Source organism: Trichomonas vaginalis, chromosome I (assembly GCF_026262505.1).
Source record: "Trichomonas vaginalis G3 chromosome I, whole genome shotgun sequence".
Lineage (NCBI taxonomy): Eukaryota > Parabasalia > Trichomonadida > Trichomonadidae > Trichomonas > Trichomonas vaginalis.
Window position 1 is genome coordinate 3,905,034 of NC_067203.1, and position 14,686 is coordinate 3,919,719.

A 14,686-nucleotide genomic window follows, 5' to 3' on the forward strand; every position below is an offset into this window, starting at 1 on the left:
GCTTCGAGACCACCCCAATCCATAATTATTGAATACAATTTCGTCAAAAATACAAATTCTAGCTAATTTAGATATATAGTATCTATAGAAATGTAAGAGTATGCATAAATGTATAACATTTTATCGATTTTTTTACTAATTTTGCTCAAACTTTTTCAATAACAAATAAATGATGCCGTCCATGCATATTTAGTCTCATCTATTGCCACACATTCTATTTCCTAGTCATTGCAGATGAAATTTTATTTGTTACTTTAATATTTAAGAAAAAATTCTATTTAATCTCGTTGACACTTGAATATAGTAATATAAAGCAGCATGCTACTTGCTGATAATGGTCATATATTATGTTCATTTGGTCTGAAATTGAAAATTCCTAATATATATAAACTTAGTTTGTGAAATATAGCAAAGAAACATAATTATCTTATACAATAAGTCACATACATTATCTGTGATAATATATAGAAAGATATATAATTAATCTAAAGATATTCATTTCATATCGCAATATGAGGATTATCGAGTTACATAATTTGACGAATTGTATTTTTATGGAAAATTTGACTAACAGATACTGTTACTTTATTGGTTAAAGTAATTTTATTAGAATAATTAATCATCCTTACTAGCAAATCTTCAAGCAGATAAAATTGTATTTGATATATGCATATCCTATCTCCTGGCAGATAAATGGTGCAAATATATATAATAAAAATTTACTTTTTGCGAAGTATTTTAATTATTCATGAATTGTTAATCGTATTTTCAAATTTAATTTGGAAACATCATTACTCACATAAAATCATAATAATATCCAGTTGACTTAAGAATAGAACATGATCTCTTTGCAAAATATACGCTATATTAACCTAATATATGCAATCAAACCAATTTTTCTTCACCGTTATTGCTATTTTTGCAGTGCAAATATAATACTTAGTGATTGCTGGTCAATTTTGCGAATTAGTTATATTAAATTCAAAAATTAAGGGTTATGAAAAAATGAATATTGAAATGGTAATCTCTGTTAAATTTCGGACATAATTGTTATAAAATTTTAAAATAATACCAATTTCGGCCTCCCTCTCAATTTTTTCTATCAACCTCACTCTGACACGTAAACTTTACGTGTCAGAAATCTCTTTACTGTATTTGGTGATAAAATATGCATAGGTATTGTTCACAGAATATGTGTACAAAATTATAAAAAAATCCATCGAATATTCATAAATTTTTTCACTCATTTGGCATGTTGAAAAAAATCCGAAAAAATCGAAAAAAGCAAGGCGAAAAAATGATCATCGATAAAGACCTCACTTTGAGGTATTTTTAAATACTATATCTTATAGGTTGGAAAGATGTACCGGGCGTTTAGGCTGATGCCTAGTATTCGCCAAGATATGAGACACCAAAGTTGAAAATTTTGAGAGGAGATAGGTGGTCGGTCAGAACCCTTAATAAAATTAATCAATATTGTTTATTTCTATTAGATATATTAGATATTTATATAAATATCATTAAAAGGAAGCCTACAAAATATTTATAGCATAACAGGGAGAGGACTGGAGGGTCCCAATTTCTATCGTTCTGATTTGTAAACTTTTTTACAAAAATTCGACCTGGAAAAACAAACTCTATTAGATTATCATAAAATTTATCCCAACAATCTGTTAAAATTCTTTGGGGTATTCCCTCTCGGAGGTCTCGGGTCCTGGTGCATTACACCAGGGCCCCAAGTTTCTTTTGGAAGGAATCTCATATGAGTTTACATTGTCAAAAATAATAATTTGACAATTTACAAAAATTTACACAGCCCACTTATGTTACCTACTCTTTTTAATATTAATCATGATTAAGGGTGCACCCGTATGTACGTTTATTTGAGAGGAGGAGGATTACCCTCTCAATTTTAAGGGATTCGTTAGTTTATTTTCTCGATGAATATGCAATAAAATTTGATTTTTACCTTATCAATATACTTCATATAATATACACATGTTCATGTAAAAACTTTTTCCCAAAATCCTCAGGAATTAAGGGATTTTTGAATTTTAAGAATTTTTTTCGAATTTTTTCAAAAAAAAAATATTTTCAGAACAGCCTTAACGGCTAAGATTTAGGAACAATGTTAAGTATCAAAAAGAAAGGAGGTCTGATATAGACAACATATATCGTTGAAGGTTGAAAAAATCTCTAATATTTGAGCCCAAAATTTCAAATTTTAATTTTTGAAAAAAGAGGCCACCCGTATGTACGTTTATTTGAGAGGAGGATTATATTTTTGAAAGGGTGAAACATTATGAATATGTTAATTATATAATAATATGTATTATATAAAAAGAAAAAATAAAGCACGTTAAATTTTTCTTTCTTGATTTTTTACAAAATCTACTTAGAATTATGCAAAATATGACTAAATAATTATAAATTTCAAGTTAAATTTTAATTTTGATAAATAATTTAAATTTCAAAATATCAAGTTCAGTTCGACTATGTATGTAGTAATTCCTCAATAAAGTGCCAAAACCCTATTAAAATATATGAACATTTTCAACATTTTAATGTTTTTATTTAAAAATTTGATGGAATATGAGCTTCAAACAGTTATTATGTAAATAAAAATAATTAAATATATGTATTTATTCGTATTACAACCGTAGTAAGTCGATTCTTCCTTTCTTCTACTGAGTTTTGAATTTGATTTCGAATTGTAAAGAGATTCAAAGGGAAAATACTAGCGGATAAAAACTACCTCCATGAAAGGGTCATAATGGAGTCAAGTTGTATTTTTTGATATTTTTTGCTTTTCGAGCCTAAATAGGTAGCCAAGATAATGCCTAAAAATAAGGTTTTAAATTCTGAAGTTTACATGATCCTCTCGTGTGCACCCTTAATCTCCGAAAGAACTAAAGTGAATTTTAAATATTTGGTATTTCGGTGAATGGCAATGATTTCATATTTTCAGATAGAAATTACATTAATCAAGTTATGTTTTTATCGATTTTAAAGAATCTTTATCTCTACATATTTGATGACCTAAAACAAATTGTTCCCTTTCAACCCATGGCTGATATCGTTCTCAATTTGATATGAAAAAATAATTAAAAAAAATCAGGATATGATACGAATATGTCTAGGAAAGCATAAAGCGTATGGATTGTTTTAACGACATATATTCAATAATTCATAAAAAATTTCGAGAATTGAAATATAATTTTTTATGATTATTATAGAAGTAATGTAGTACTTAAGGAATAATTCATTTGCGAACCGTTAAATCATTTGAGAGTGTCTCCTCAAAAGGCAATTAATTCAAAATTATCAGAATGCCTTAAATATTAAATAATCTAACTTAAATATTATTTGCAAATAAATAAATAAATTCGTAAAAGTGTCAAAAATTGAAAGCGCTACGGCACCCATCAAAATTTTCAATGGTTTATTCACTCTCACAATTTGAGAATTAATCGTTGATACGTATTGAAACTGTTAAAAATTATTAAATTTCAAACTTGCTTTTGTTATCCTCCGAGAATATTGTCGCGCAAGCTGATGATGTTGTGATCAGCTTGGAAGATCTTGAAGGATTTAAACAAGGTGAGCGTGTAGAAGATACTATAATCCACTTTTTGTGCAATATTGAAAATCTTAGATTTCAAAGGGAAATGATGAAATATAAATTCGTGTCTCCACTTGTAACTCAATTATTTCAAAGATCTTCCGAAGAAAATGCTATCCCTCTCTTTGAGAATTCGGCATTTTCAAAATTCGATTTAATTTTCTTTCCAATTTCCAATCTAAAAACAGATAATACGTGTCACTGGTCATTGCTCGTATGGTGCCCTGGAATGAAAAATCAATTTCTTCACTTCGACTCCCTAAAAAATCGAAATATTGTTCCAGCAAAAAACTTCGTCAAAAAGATTGTTTCATGCTTGAACCTTAAAGCTTACAACTTCAAAAACATGAAGGGACCAATTCAAGACAATTCCTATGACTGCGGAATGTATTTAATGGCAGTCATGGACGAAATTGCTACAACTAGAAAAATTTCGGAGTCAATGAAAACCAAGATAACACCAGACTACATTTCCAAGTTCCGTATATTGCTTACAACCTGCATTATCAACTATAATACTACATCCAAAGGCTGGGAATGCTATAGAGCCCAGCTTTCGGATTAATTCATATAATATATCTTAATCCTCCCTAATGGAGCTTATTTTATACTAGATTTTTGTTTGTATGTTTGTTTTTTATATAAATATTATCCATGTTTGTTATTTACTCTATTTTTCATGGAAATCACTACCATCTTTATATTTTAATTTGGTCTTCTGTGGCGAATTTAAAGACGAATCAGTTGCTCATCAGATCCTTGGCATCTATCTCCAGTTCTTTTCTAATTCTCCAGCAGAAGTTTCAGATGAAATTGTTGATACAGTCAAATTTTACATTCCGACGCATCCGATGCATGTTTTGCGACTCATTAATGCATACACATGCAACAAGAGATGCAGGAAGAGTGCTTTGACAAAGTTTTGGGCTTTTGCAGATATGGTCTTTCAATATGACAAAGAATTCATTAACGGAGGTGTCGCACAAGGCCTCGCAAAGCTTATTTTCACATTGTTAGCTTTATATCCTCAATTTTTGAAGGCAAGATTGCAATATATCCAAAACACTCTCAAATCAATACTTATGAGAGGTGGAAACGAAGCAGCAATAGCTTTAGACATGATGTGCGCTGAAAATGACCTCCGTGTTCCTCTTCCAGAGAATTTTATTTCTCAAAATTTGGATGAACCTATGCTAGGCCACAGAATCCTTACTTGGATCATCAAATGTCCACAGTTCGTCACAGAATCAGTCATCCAATCGTTGATTTCTTTAGCGGAAAAGAATATCGACGCATCATTAGTTCTCTGTGAGGTTGCGAAGAATCCTGACAATGCTAAAATCATTTTCTCATCAATGAAATCATGGATAGTCATGAGTTTGCCCACTCTTGAGTACACATTGAAATTATTGATGGTAATTCTTTCTCACAAGTCTTGCAGGACCAATCTACCACAAGAAATCATTATTTTCCTTCAGAGCGTCCTCGAAAACGAGAGTGATATGTATGAAACAATTTAACCAATTTTCATGTCAATAGAAATCACTCCAGCAATGGTCAAACTCTCACAGCAGTTCATAGAAAGGCTTTTTGATAAGACATTCCAGAGAGGAAACTCAGATTTGATCATTGAATCTCTCAAAATCATAAAGAAAATTGCAGATGTTGGATACTCACCTGGATTCATCACAATTCTTCCATACATACACAGAATGATCACAACAAATGGCTGGGCAGTGCTTGTTGTACCTATTGTTTCACTTTTCAGCAAACATCCAGAAATGAAAGAGCATTTGAGCGGAAGCAAGATATTGAGAGAGTTACAGTTCATCAAGGATGAATCTGTACAAGCGGATATTGAAATTATACGATCGAATATACCATTCTAATCTGTTTTGTAAGTAATATAATTTCGTTTTTTTAATTATTTTTTAGTGTTTTATTTTGATAATAAAAAATTACGAACAATAAGTGTATTGAGAGTCCTCTTCCCCATAAGACGATCCCAAACAAAAAATTCTTGATGAAAATTGTGTTTAAGATTCTTTTTGATAAATAATCCAAATAAACAATGCATATGGTATTTATCGCCTTCTGGGATGATAATGATCTGGAATATGATAGGGTGCTATTTTATGAGTATTTGAGATTACTTTTTGATCTACCAAACAATTATCTTTGTAAAAATGAGAAAAATGATTGAAATCGTAATTTTCTTTTAGATTAGTAAATGTAACTATTACTCCTGTTGCAGAATTTGATTCAACATATGAATCTGAAATAGTTAAAGTATAACCTTGATGTTCTTGCCTAAACATGTACTTTGCAGTGTTATTTCTAAATATGCAATGATCAACGTAAGTTTTGTATTGACAATTAAATAAAACTTGGTTATTGTCTGTTCCGCATTTATTTCCAATAACATTGCAATAAGAAACTGTTTGATATAATGGTTTAGAAAAACTATTAAAACAAAGTGATCGACTATCAGTTTGGTTGTTTTCTCTGAATGTTGAGAATTTAAAAGTACTTGAATTTAGATCAACAACACTATAATGGGATGAAAAATAACTGCATTTGTTGTTTGTGATGTTATTATTCGAAAAACAGATATTACCAGCTGTAGTTACGGTAATGTATCCTCCTTTTGTTTCGCTTTCTCCGCATTTCGAAACTGAAACTTCAATTATAAAGTTTTTGTAAGAATAATTAGATTTAACAGTTTGATAAAATGATATGAAATACTCCTTTGTTATCGATTTATAATAGCAAGTTTTATGTTGAACAATCTGTCCTCCCATCCAACAGTTATAGTTAACAGATCCACCATTTGTGGAGGAACCACAGTTAGCAAATATGGATTCTTCAACTATGAAAATATTAGCTTTTTTTCATAGTAAGTTGTGTAATAAAACTTGAGTGTCAAAAAAATTGAGAGAATGTCAGAAAGTGGTAAGTGAACCATTAAATAAATTAATAAAAAAACAAACAATTTATTCAAAAGCACGCGTTGTCGCGTCAAGTTGTGTATCCAATGTGAAATCTGAACCATATCTGAGAGCCTTTCTCAAGCACTCGAGCATGATCTCATTTGAAGGATACGCTGGAACAGTAATTGTCGACGAGCAAGTTGCTGCTGTCGGCAAAGAGTAAGGCGGCTTCGTTTTCTGCAATTTAACCAAATGAACATTTATTGCGAAATTTGAGCCGCTTCCTGACACAGGAATTGAAACTCTTCCTGTAATAAACTTGAGAAGCATCGATCTCTCCTCGCTTGTCATCATTAAAATGCTCCATTCGAAGTACTCTTTCGATGCTGAGTCAGCAACTGTTAAGTACCTCAACAAACTTATGAATTGCGCTGCACTTATTTCGTCTGGACCACAAAAGATGTATTTTAATTGGTCAGGAGACAACAATTCTCTGCAGCTCTTTTCCATGATAATTTCGAAACCTTTCCTGAATGATTTCATTGCGAAATTGAACTCATTCCTTCGGTATTCCATTGCCAATTGGTTGTACAATTCGGAATCAACTGAATTTTGGTCGCAAAATGGAATCAAATCAATTTTATTTCCTGATAAACTTATAATAGATAAAGGTCTTTGTCCTGTAACATTCAAACTTGCGGCAAAATCAGGATCCATGTCTAACAAATCTTGATCTGAAATTTCGTTTCCTGTCAAATATTTCCAAACAGAAAAATTTAATTTCAAAGGTTGTGGACTTTGTGTAACGAAACACAAAGCAACGAAAGCTCCTGCATAAAGCAATCTTTCTTCTGATGAATCCGGATCAGGAATGAACTCGCACATTTGGTTCTGTGCCCTTGTTCTCGGTGTCTGAATGAAAACTTTGTTAAATGGCAAAAACATTTCTTGGCAAATCTCAGAGAAAACATCTCTTCCTGGTCCTCCTGCGTCGATTGCTCCTTCTCCAACCAAATCCGCAATCCACGGCGCGTTTCTGTTCTTTAAACTAGAAAGTTTTTCAGGAGAAACTTGAGAAATAACTTGATCGAAAAGAGAAATCGCGTGTGGAGAATTTGGATTCGTTTGTACCAAAGCAGCAGCTGTTCTTGAGAAGTTTAATGTTGGTTTTTCAGTGATGTTTTGTCTGGCCACGTGATCGATTTGTTTGTATTTATATTGTGGTTCTATCGCGTAACTTATTTCGTGTAACAAAGGTCTTAAAGTTGGCGATCTCAAATCAGTTTTCACGAGTTTATTCAACATCATATTTAACCTCAAAATCAAGTAACTTCTCCATTCTTTTACAGCAGCATTTGGATATTCTTCTAAACGTAATTTATCCATTTCAGAAATCATTTTTAATTCTCCTGTTAATTCTGCAATAGATTTATCAAAATTCTTTGACCAATTCTTTGACATTTCGTCATTTAATTGGATGTATTTTTGGATTTCGATGTTTTGAGGAATATCGAAATCAATTATCAAATTCGGAATTTCCTCTTTAACGGCATAAATATGTAATTTGTTATTATTCGGGAAATCATTCATTTTCGTGATTTCTACTGCCATGTCACTAGGAATACTCGATCCATCAACACTTTTAATCGATTTTATCGACCATGTGTCAGAAAACACAAAAGTTTCATCTTGTTTCGTTACTTGGAACGTAACATTTCCATGACGTGTAGAATACAAATAACAATCATATAAAAATGGTATAGATGCCTTTGAATTCAAAAATGACATCAATAACAAAACATTTTCTGTCATTGTGTTTGAATTCATTTGTAATGATTCCAAATAAGCTTCAATCCTTGCCAAAGAAGTAGTTGTTGATAAATCAGGGATAATTGACATTCTGCATCTACAAGACATAGCTAATCCGAAAATAAACTGTCGAGAAAATTCGGAATTTTCGTTTTGAAGATTCGAAAAATGATTTCCAAACCAAATTTCACTTGGTCTTGAAACATCTAAAATATTTGATGTGCTGGAAATATGCCAGTAATTCTGGTAAGCAGCATAACTCAATACATTGTCTTCTGACAATATTAAATCAGAATAAAAATCAAACAAACTCAAGCAAAGTTCTTTTTGTTTCGTTTCAGAAGAAATTTTCGATTTTCCAATCAATTCTGTCAACGAATAAATCAAATTAACTATAAATGTTTTCTGGTTCTGATTCGAATATGTGCCAAATTTGAAAATAGGACAAAATGAAAATCGAATTCCGTCACTTTTTCTGTTAAAAAGTGACACTTTTAATTGTAAATTTTTCTGTTCTTCTATTCCTTGACCAAAACTACTTTCTTTGATGAAAAACGCCTTTGTACCTGAATTGACTCTGATGTAATCTGTTCCTGTGACTTTAAATTCATCATCAAAGTAAAATCCAAATGTCAAATTTGAATTAAAAGTGACATCATTTACAAATCTTTGTTTTTCAATTTTTGGAGAATTAAAAGTGAAGTAAAATTGTCTATTATCTTCGAAATTGATGGACAAGACTTGTTTGATGAAATCAGGTATTTGTTTCACACAGTTTTGGAAATAAGTCAAAAGTGAACTAAAATTCTTTTCATTTGGAATTTTGTAATTTGTAGAAATAATCGAAGAACAAAGAGATTGAACCAATTTTGAACTTTTCTCATTATCATAAATTTGCAAATGCAAACAGATGAATCTGATGCATCTAATAACTATTATATTATATATTGTTTCACTTACAAAAAGTGGCAAAATGTAATTTAACAACGGTTTGACACCAATTGTTGGTAATTCTTCTGTTTCTATTTCACCAAACAATTTGTCAACGAATTCAAGTTTTGTAGTTGTGTCTGTTTGCGAAATCAATCTTCCTGTCATGTCGTAAAATTTGCTGCCTTTGTAAATGACTTTGTAAGGATCTTTCGGTTTTGTAAAGTTCACAATTTTTTGATTATTTGAAGTGAAAAAGAATTTTCTTGCAGCGACCAAATAATCATCAGAAATTGGTTTTTCTATTTTAATATTTTGTTTTTGTTCTAACTGTTGGTAATTTGATTTAATTTGCTGCACGAATCCATCATCGTCATCGAAATTATCATCAAAGAAAACAGGTTCATCGAATTTGGAATTAGAAGAAGATTTTTGGTTTTGAGAAATTTGATTTTGACTTATTTTTATGTCAAAATCAAAAATAGATACAGCAAACAATGTTACCTTGTAGTCATTTATGTTGCAATCATATTCGATTTCTTTGTCATTGATCCAAAATGTCACTTTTGAATTGTCAAAAAGTGACATCGAAATTTTATCTCCATTTTCAAATTTATGATTATACAAAATGAATTTGTTTCCGTACATATACAAAGAGTTTTGTTTGAAATCAATGAAAGTTGCATTCTGGTATTCGTTTGTTGACAAACTTCCCAAAAATCCAATTTTTTCCATTCCTTCTTTGTAAATCATCTCAATTTTGTCACTTTTCTTTACAAAACCGTCACCAATTAATAATTTCTTATTTTGTCTTACTAATTTAGATAAAACGGCTGATTTTGTTATTTCCTGGCATCCTTGCATTAATTCAGGAATTGAATGGAAATAGATTTCATTTGTACATTTAATTGCCGTATCCAAAATTTTGTTGTCAGAAACAGAAGACAACATTCCGAGCCATTCATTGTTTTGTACAATATCCAAAGCGAATAAAGCAATTGTAGATTGTAACAATGATTTATTTAATGGCTGCAATAATTGTGTCATGATGAAATTCGCTCTAAATTTCGTGGCTGGAAACATTTGGGATGAATAAGAAATTCGTGCTGAGCCAAAACATTTCGATTTCTTGAAATTCCGTTTTTCTTGTGAGCGGTTATCATAAATGGTCACTTCACTTTCTGTAATTTCTGCAATTCTGTACACTTCTTTTAGTGGATGATCTTCTACTTTACAAAAACCGCAAGAAAATGGCAAAATTCCTCTACCAACAATTGTGAAAATTGCGATTACTTCTAATTTTGAACTCAATGTTTTTGAGTAATCGAAAATTATGTTGTCAAACAAAACTAACAAATCATTGGCATATTTTGATAAAAGTAATGTCCTGAAGAATGAAATTAAAACACCCATTAAATAGTCTTGTGATTCACTTGGCACTTTTTGTATGTTAATTATCGTCATGTCACTTTTTGTCAATCTTAAACCAATGTTTTTGAGAAGGAGTTTGAAGAAATCTTGGTAATTGTAGATTTTGTCATTGATCGGAATTGAATAGTTTACAAAACCTTTATTTGCAAAGTAGTTACCTAGTAAAAGGTAAAAACTTTCAAGTTCTATCGGTGTTTTGAACGCGAAATAAGGAGAAACACTCATTAAAATCTCTTCACTCATTTCAAATGACTGTGAGAAAATTGAGAGGCATTGTAAACATTCACTGACAAAACCGTTTTCTAACAAAATTTGGTAGTTATCGTAGAAACAACTGTAAGAAAGATTTGAGCAAAATGCTTCCAAGAAAATCCTTTCTAAGTGTGTTTTTTCACTCGCACAAATCATTTTCATCAATTCTTTTGATCGTTGTGAATTTGAGCCGAAAACGATTATTTCTGTTAAAACCGATAACATCATTAACTCATTAAACTCTTTTAATGAGTCAATCTGTGCGAACACCTTGTAAAAGTTGTTAGCAACCAAAGTTTTGAACCGAGTTTTTCCATTTTCAAGTAAAAATGTAAATAACGGATAAAACAAATAACCGAAAAATTTTTTGTTTTCGATTTCTGTTACAAATTTTGCCAAAAAATTAGAAACAGATTGTTGTGCACTGAGTTTATTGATGTATTGGTTCGTATATGATATAATAGTATTCAAAGGAGTATCAGAACCAATTAATCTCATTAAGTCAATGCAATGATTTTTTCTATCGTCATTTACAATTTTTGATTCTTCAAAAACTGATCTACAATTTGAGAAATGCTCACTTTTCTTGAGTACTTCATTTAGATAAGAACTTCCTGCACCTTTTTGTCTGTTATATCTTATCTTAGATCTCATCTTATACAACTCTTTCATCATAAAAGAAATAAATTCTTCCATTTGAAAATTGTCACTTTTTGGTAAAGGATTTGGCTGAGTTTGTCTCAACGGATTTGTTATTTTCTTTGACATGGAAATTGGCAAAATTATTGACGCTTTGTTTTTAATCGTTAAGTTCTTCATTGTCTTTTGAAGTGTAGGTGTTTTAGATGTCTTTTTCGGTGTAGATGGAGGAGTGACCATCATGTGAGGTGACTTCATTTTGAGAACAATGTTGATTATTTCTAATTGATTCAAAACCGCTGAAATTGTCATTCTTTCTATCTCTTTCTCGTCGTCTTTCACTTTTATTTGTGATTTGTTCTCTTGGTACAATAAGTCCATGACATTTGGAGCAACAAATTGTTTCAATCCGTCAGGTAAAAGTGTCAATTTTCTTGAATTCAAAAGGAAATCACAATGTTTCATGTTTTCGTCTTTTTGATTTGGAAGGAAAACTTCGCAGAAACAAAGACTAGTTCTATGTAATAAATATGCAACATAGAAGCTCATTATATCATGGTATTTTCTTGCTTTTTCGTCTTTACCAATTCCTCTAAAATAAGCAGTTATTCCGTAAACACTTTCGCCGCCATGAGAATGAACTGTCAAAACCGCTTTTGAACCGTTTACTAAAACTTTAGAGGGAAATGGTTCTTTCGTTAAGTAGTTTCTTTGGTAAACTAAACCATCCTGGCCAGAGACTTTCATGAAATCAGTAGATCCGAAAATTAAACAACATCTACTGTCAAATTTCACTTCAATTGCTTTTGCATCGTTTATTTCGACTTCCCATGAAAAAGCAACTGATTCTCTGATGGGATGTGGTGATGCTCTAACTAATGGCTCTTCTTCTGTAAATTCATTGACGATAGGCTTTATTTGGTCGATCAAGTTCTTTATGATCGGAAAAACTTGGTCCAAAAAAACCGTCGAATATTGGGCAATGTGTTTTGAGGAAAGAATGGAAAAGAAGAAGATCAGGTTGGAGAGATCCGATGGCAAGCAACTATGCAAGGCGTTGATGGCATCTTCAGTGCCTTTTTCGATTTCTTGGGCGCAATAAAATATCATTTTTTTCTGAACGGAGTATTTCATCTTCTCTGGTATCTTTTTGATACAGTTCTGGTCTATATATACGATTGCCGGTGACGATAAGAAGATTGGAATACAGTTTGTCAATAATGATATTTTTGTTGAGTCGGATGACATGGTTTTGATGAGGGAAATGAACTCTGGGATCCTCTTCCTGTAGATCTTTTCGAAGCCTGTGGACATAATGTAGCTCATTATAAAAATTATTGATTGTTTCGAGGCAAATTTCGTAATCGCAAGGGAAGATAAGGTAGAATGTATTTCCTTGGCCTGTTTCTCAGTGATATCAAAGTGTTTTACGATGCCTGCAACGATGGATAAGACAGAATGGAGAATAGAAAAGGATAATTGGGCCGGGAGTGTTATGGATAGCAAAATATTGAGAATAGTAATACAGTAGTCATAAGAAAATGATGAAATTCTGAAGTATTTTGAATTATCTTCATTTACAAAATAATTCAACGGCATGAGGTTGATTATTCGTCTTATACTCTCGTGAAATGCATTTGTATAGGGTTGTGAGATGAGTTCTCTGCTGAAATCTTGAGTATTTACGTAAGGACCATCATGTCTTGGAATCATTATGAATTCTGTGTAAGATCTGTGTGCAAGGAGTGCTATGTAGTACTTGGAATCTATTGAAACTATGTTTTCTTGATAATCTAATACTTTTCTTGATAATAATTTGAGATAAATTAAATTTGGATAGATTTCATATATCAATGTCTCCGTTTTTGTTATAATTGTTAATATATCATTCGAGTTGTGCATGCAGATTGGGTCTTTGGCATCAACATGACCTAATAATGTTTTATTATCTTCATTGCACGAATAAAGTTGATTATCTGATGTGAGGACAAGTAAATCTGTCTTCTGCATTGAAAAACATGAGATTACAGCGTTAGGAACAGTTTCAGCGGTTTTGAAATCGCATTGTTTTTCCATTAGCAGAATAAACGTGGATTCTTTGGGTGTTGTAGCACATATTAAGTTGTTTGTTGCACAGAGAGTTCCGTTCTCTAGAAATTGGTCTTCTATGATTTGATTTACAACTTTTGAATTCATATCTATTGAATATAGTTTATTTCCTGATGCCAAAGCGTAAATAGTATTGTTTGTACTGCAAACACTTGTTATTTTTGAGTTTTCGCCTAATCTGACACGAATAGACAAATTGTTTGTAGAATTTCCTTCATCTGCGTCATTTAGAGTCTGCGGCAGGCTGGAAAGTATATGCTCAGATAGTTCTTGATGCTGCAATAGATGATATAATAATACTAAGTACCCAGTCAAATCAATTTTATTTTGTAAACAAGATGTAGCGATTGCGTTAACAATTTTACCGGAGAATTCTGGTTGTGAAAATATTTGGCGGTAGTGGCGTTCGATACTAAGGAAAATATCTGGATTTATTTGGTTATAATTCACATTTTCGTCACAAATTTCATGTAGCGCATTGATAAACTCTTCTGCGAAGTCTGTTGATGGTTTTATTTCGTTGAAAATTTGTAAAGCCATTGAATAAGTATTTGCTATTGGAGAAATTTTGAAATTATCTTGAACTAGGCACTCAGAAATGTCTGATTCCGAATTTATAACACGATTTATTTCATTATCAAGATGAGAAAATATATTGTTATACTCATTTTCTTGATTAAATTTATCAGAAAGTGTCGAAATGATACTTTGTAATAGTAATTGCTTTATCGATTGAGTTCCTTTGTTATTTGTTATATATTGTATCATCTTATTCGTGACATTCTCGTAGATTTCTCGCTCACTTTTTAAATTCGTTCTCGCGAGCTTTGCAAAATGCTGTTCTATATAGCCGCCAACAACGGAAGACCTCAAAAAGTCTTCTAGTTTTGACGGTGTGATTGGATCAGGCTTAGGATACGATGGTAGTTGACCCATTCACAATTGCGCTAACGAGAAAATTTTC

General features: G+C 31.4%; 4 protein-coding genes across 4 annotated transcripts, besides 2 other annotated features; 3 read left to right on the top strand and 1 right to left on the bottom strand.

The window, feature by feature from the left end:
* Positions 1 to 1,859: 1,859 nt before the first annotated feature.
* Positions 1,860 to 2,893: a mobile genetic element.
* Positions 2,894 to 3,668: 775 nt separating this feature from the next.
* Positions 3,669 to 4,187, top strand: TVAGG3_0925230 (protease family; the record flags this gene model as incomplete). Its single annotated transcript, XM_001327103.1, has 1 exon — positions 3,669 to 4,187. The coding sequence occupies one exon, from the start codon at positions 3,669 to 3,671 to the stop codon at positions 4,185 to 4,187; it is 519 nt and encodes a 172-aa protein (XP_001327138.1).
* A 61-nt stretch (positions 4,188 to 4,248) lies between these two features.
* TVAGG3_0925240 (protein kinase protein) lies at positions 4,249 to 5,142 on the top strand (the record flags this gene model as incomplete). The annotated part of the gene is made up of 1 exon (XM_001327102.1): positions 4,249 to 5,142. The coding sequence occupies one exon, from the start codon at positions 4,249 to 4,251 to the stop codon at positions 5,140 to 5,142; it is 894 nt and encodes a 297-aa protein (XP_001327137.1).
* A 9-nt stretch (positions 5,143 to 5,151) lies between these two features.
* On the top strand, positions 5,152 to 5,511 carry TVAGG3_0925250 (protein kinase protein; the record flags this gene model as incomplete). The annotated part of the gene is made up of 1 exon (XM_001327101.1): positions 5,152 to 5,511. The coding sequence occupies one exon, from the start codon at positions 5,152 to 5,154 to the stop codon at positions 5,509 to 5,511; it is 360 nt and encodes a 119-aa protein (XP_001327136.1).
* Positions 5,512 to 6,557: 1,046 nt separating this feature from the next.
* Positions 6,558 to 6,590: a mobile genetic element.
* Positions 6,591 to 6,615: 25 nt separating this feature from the next.
* Positions 6,616 to 14,658, bottom strand: TVAGG3_0925270 (guanyl-nucleotide exchange factor protein; the record flags this gene model as incomplete). The annotated part of the gene is made up of 1 exon (XM_001327100.1): positions 6,616 to 14,658. One exon carries the CDS (start codon positions 14,656 to 14,658, stop codon positions 6,616 to 6,618), a length of 8,043 nt encoding a protein of 2,680 aa, XP_001327135.1.
* Positions 14,659 to 14,686: the final 28 nt, after the last annotated feature.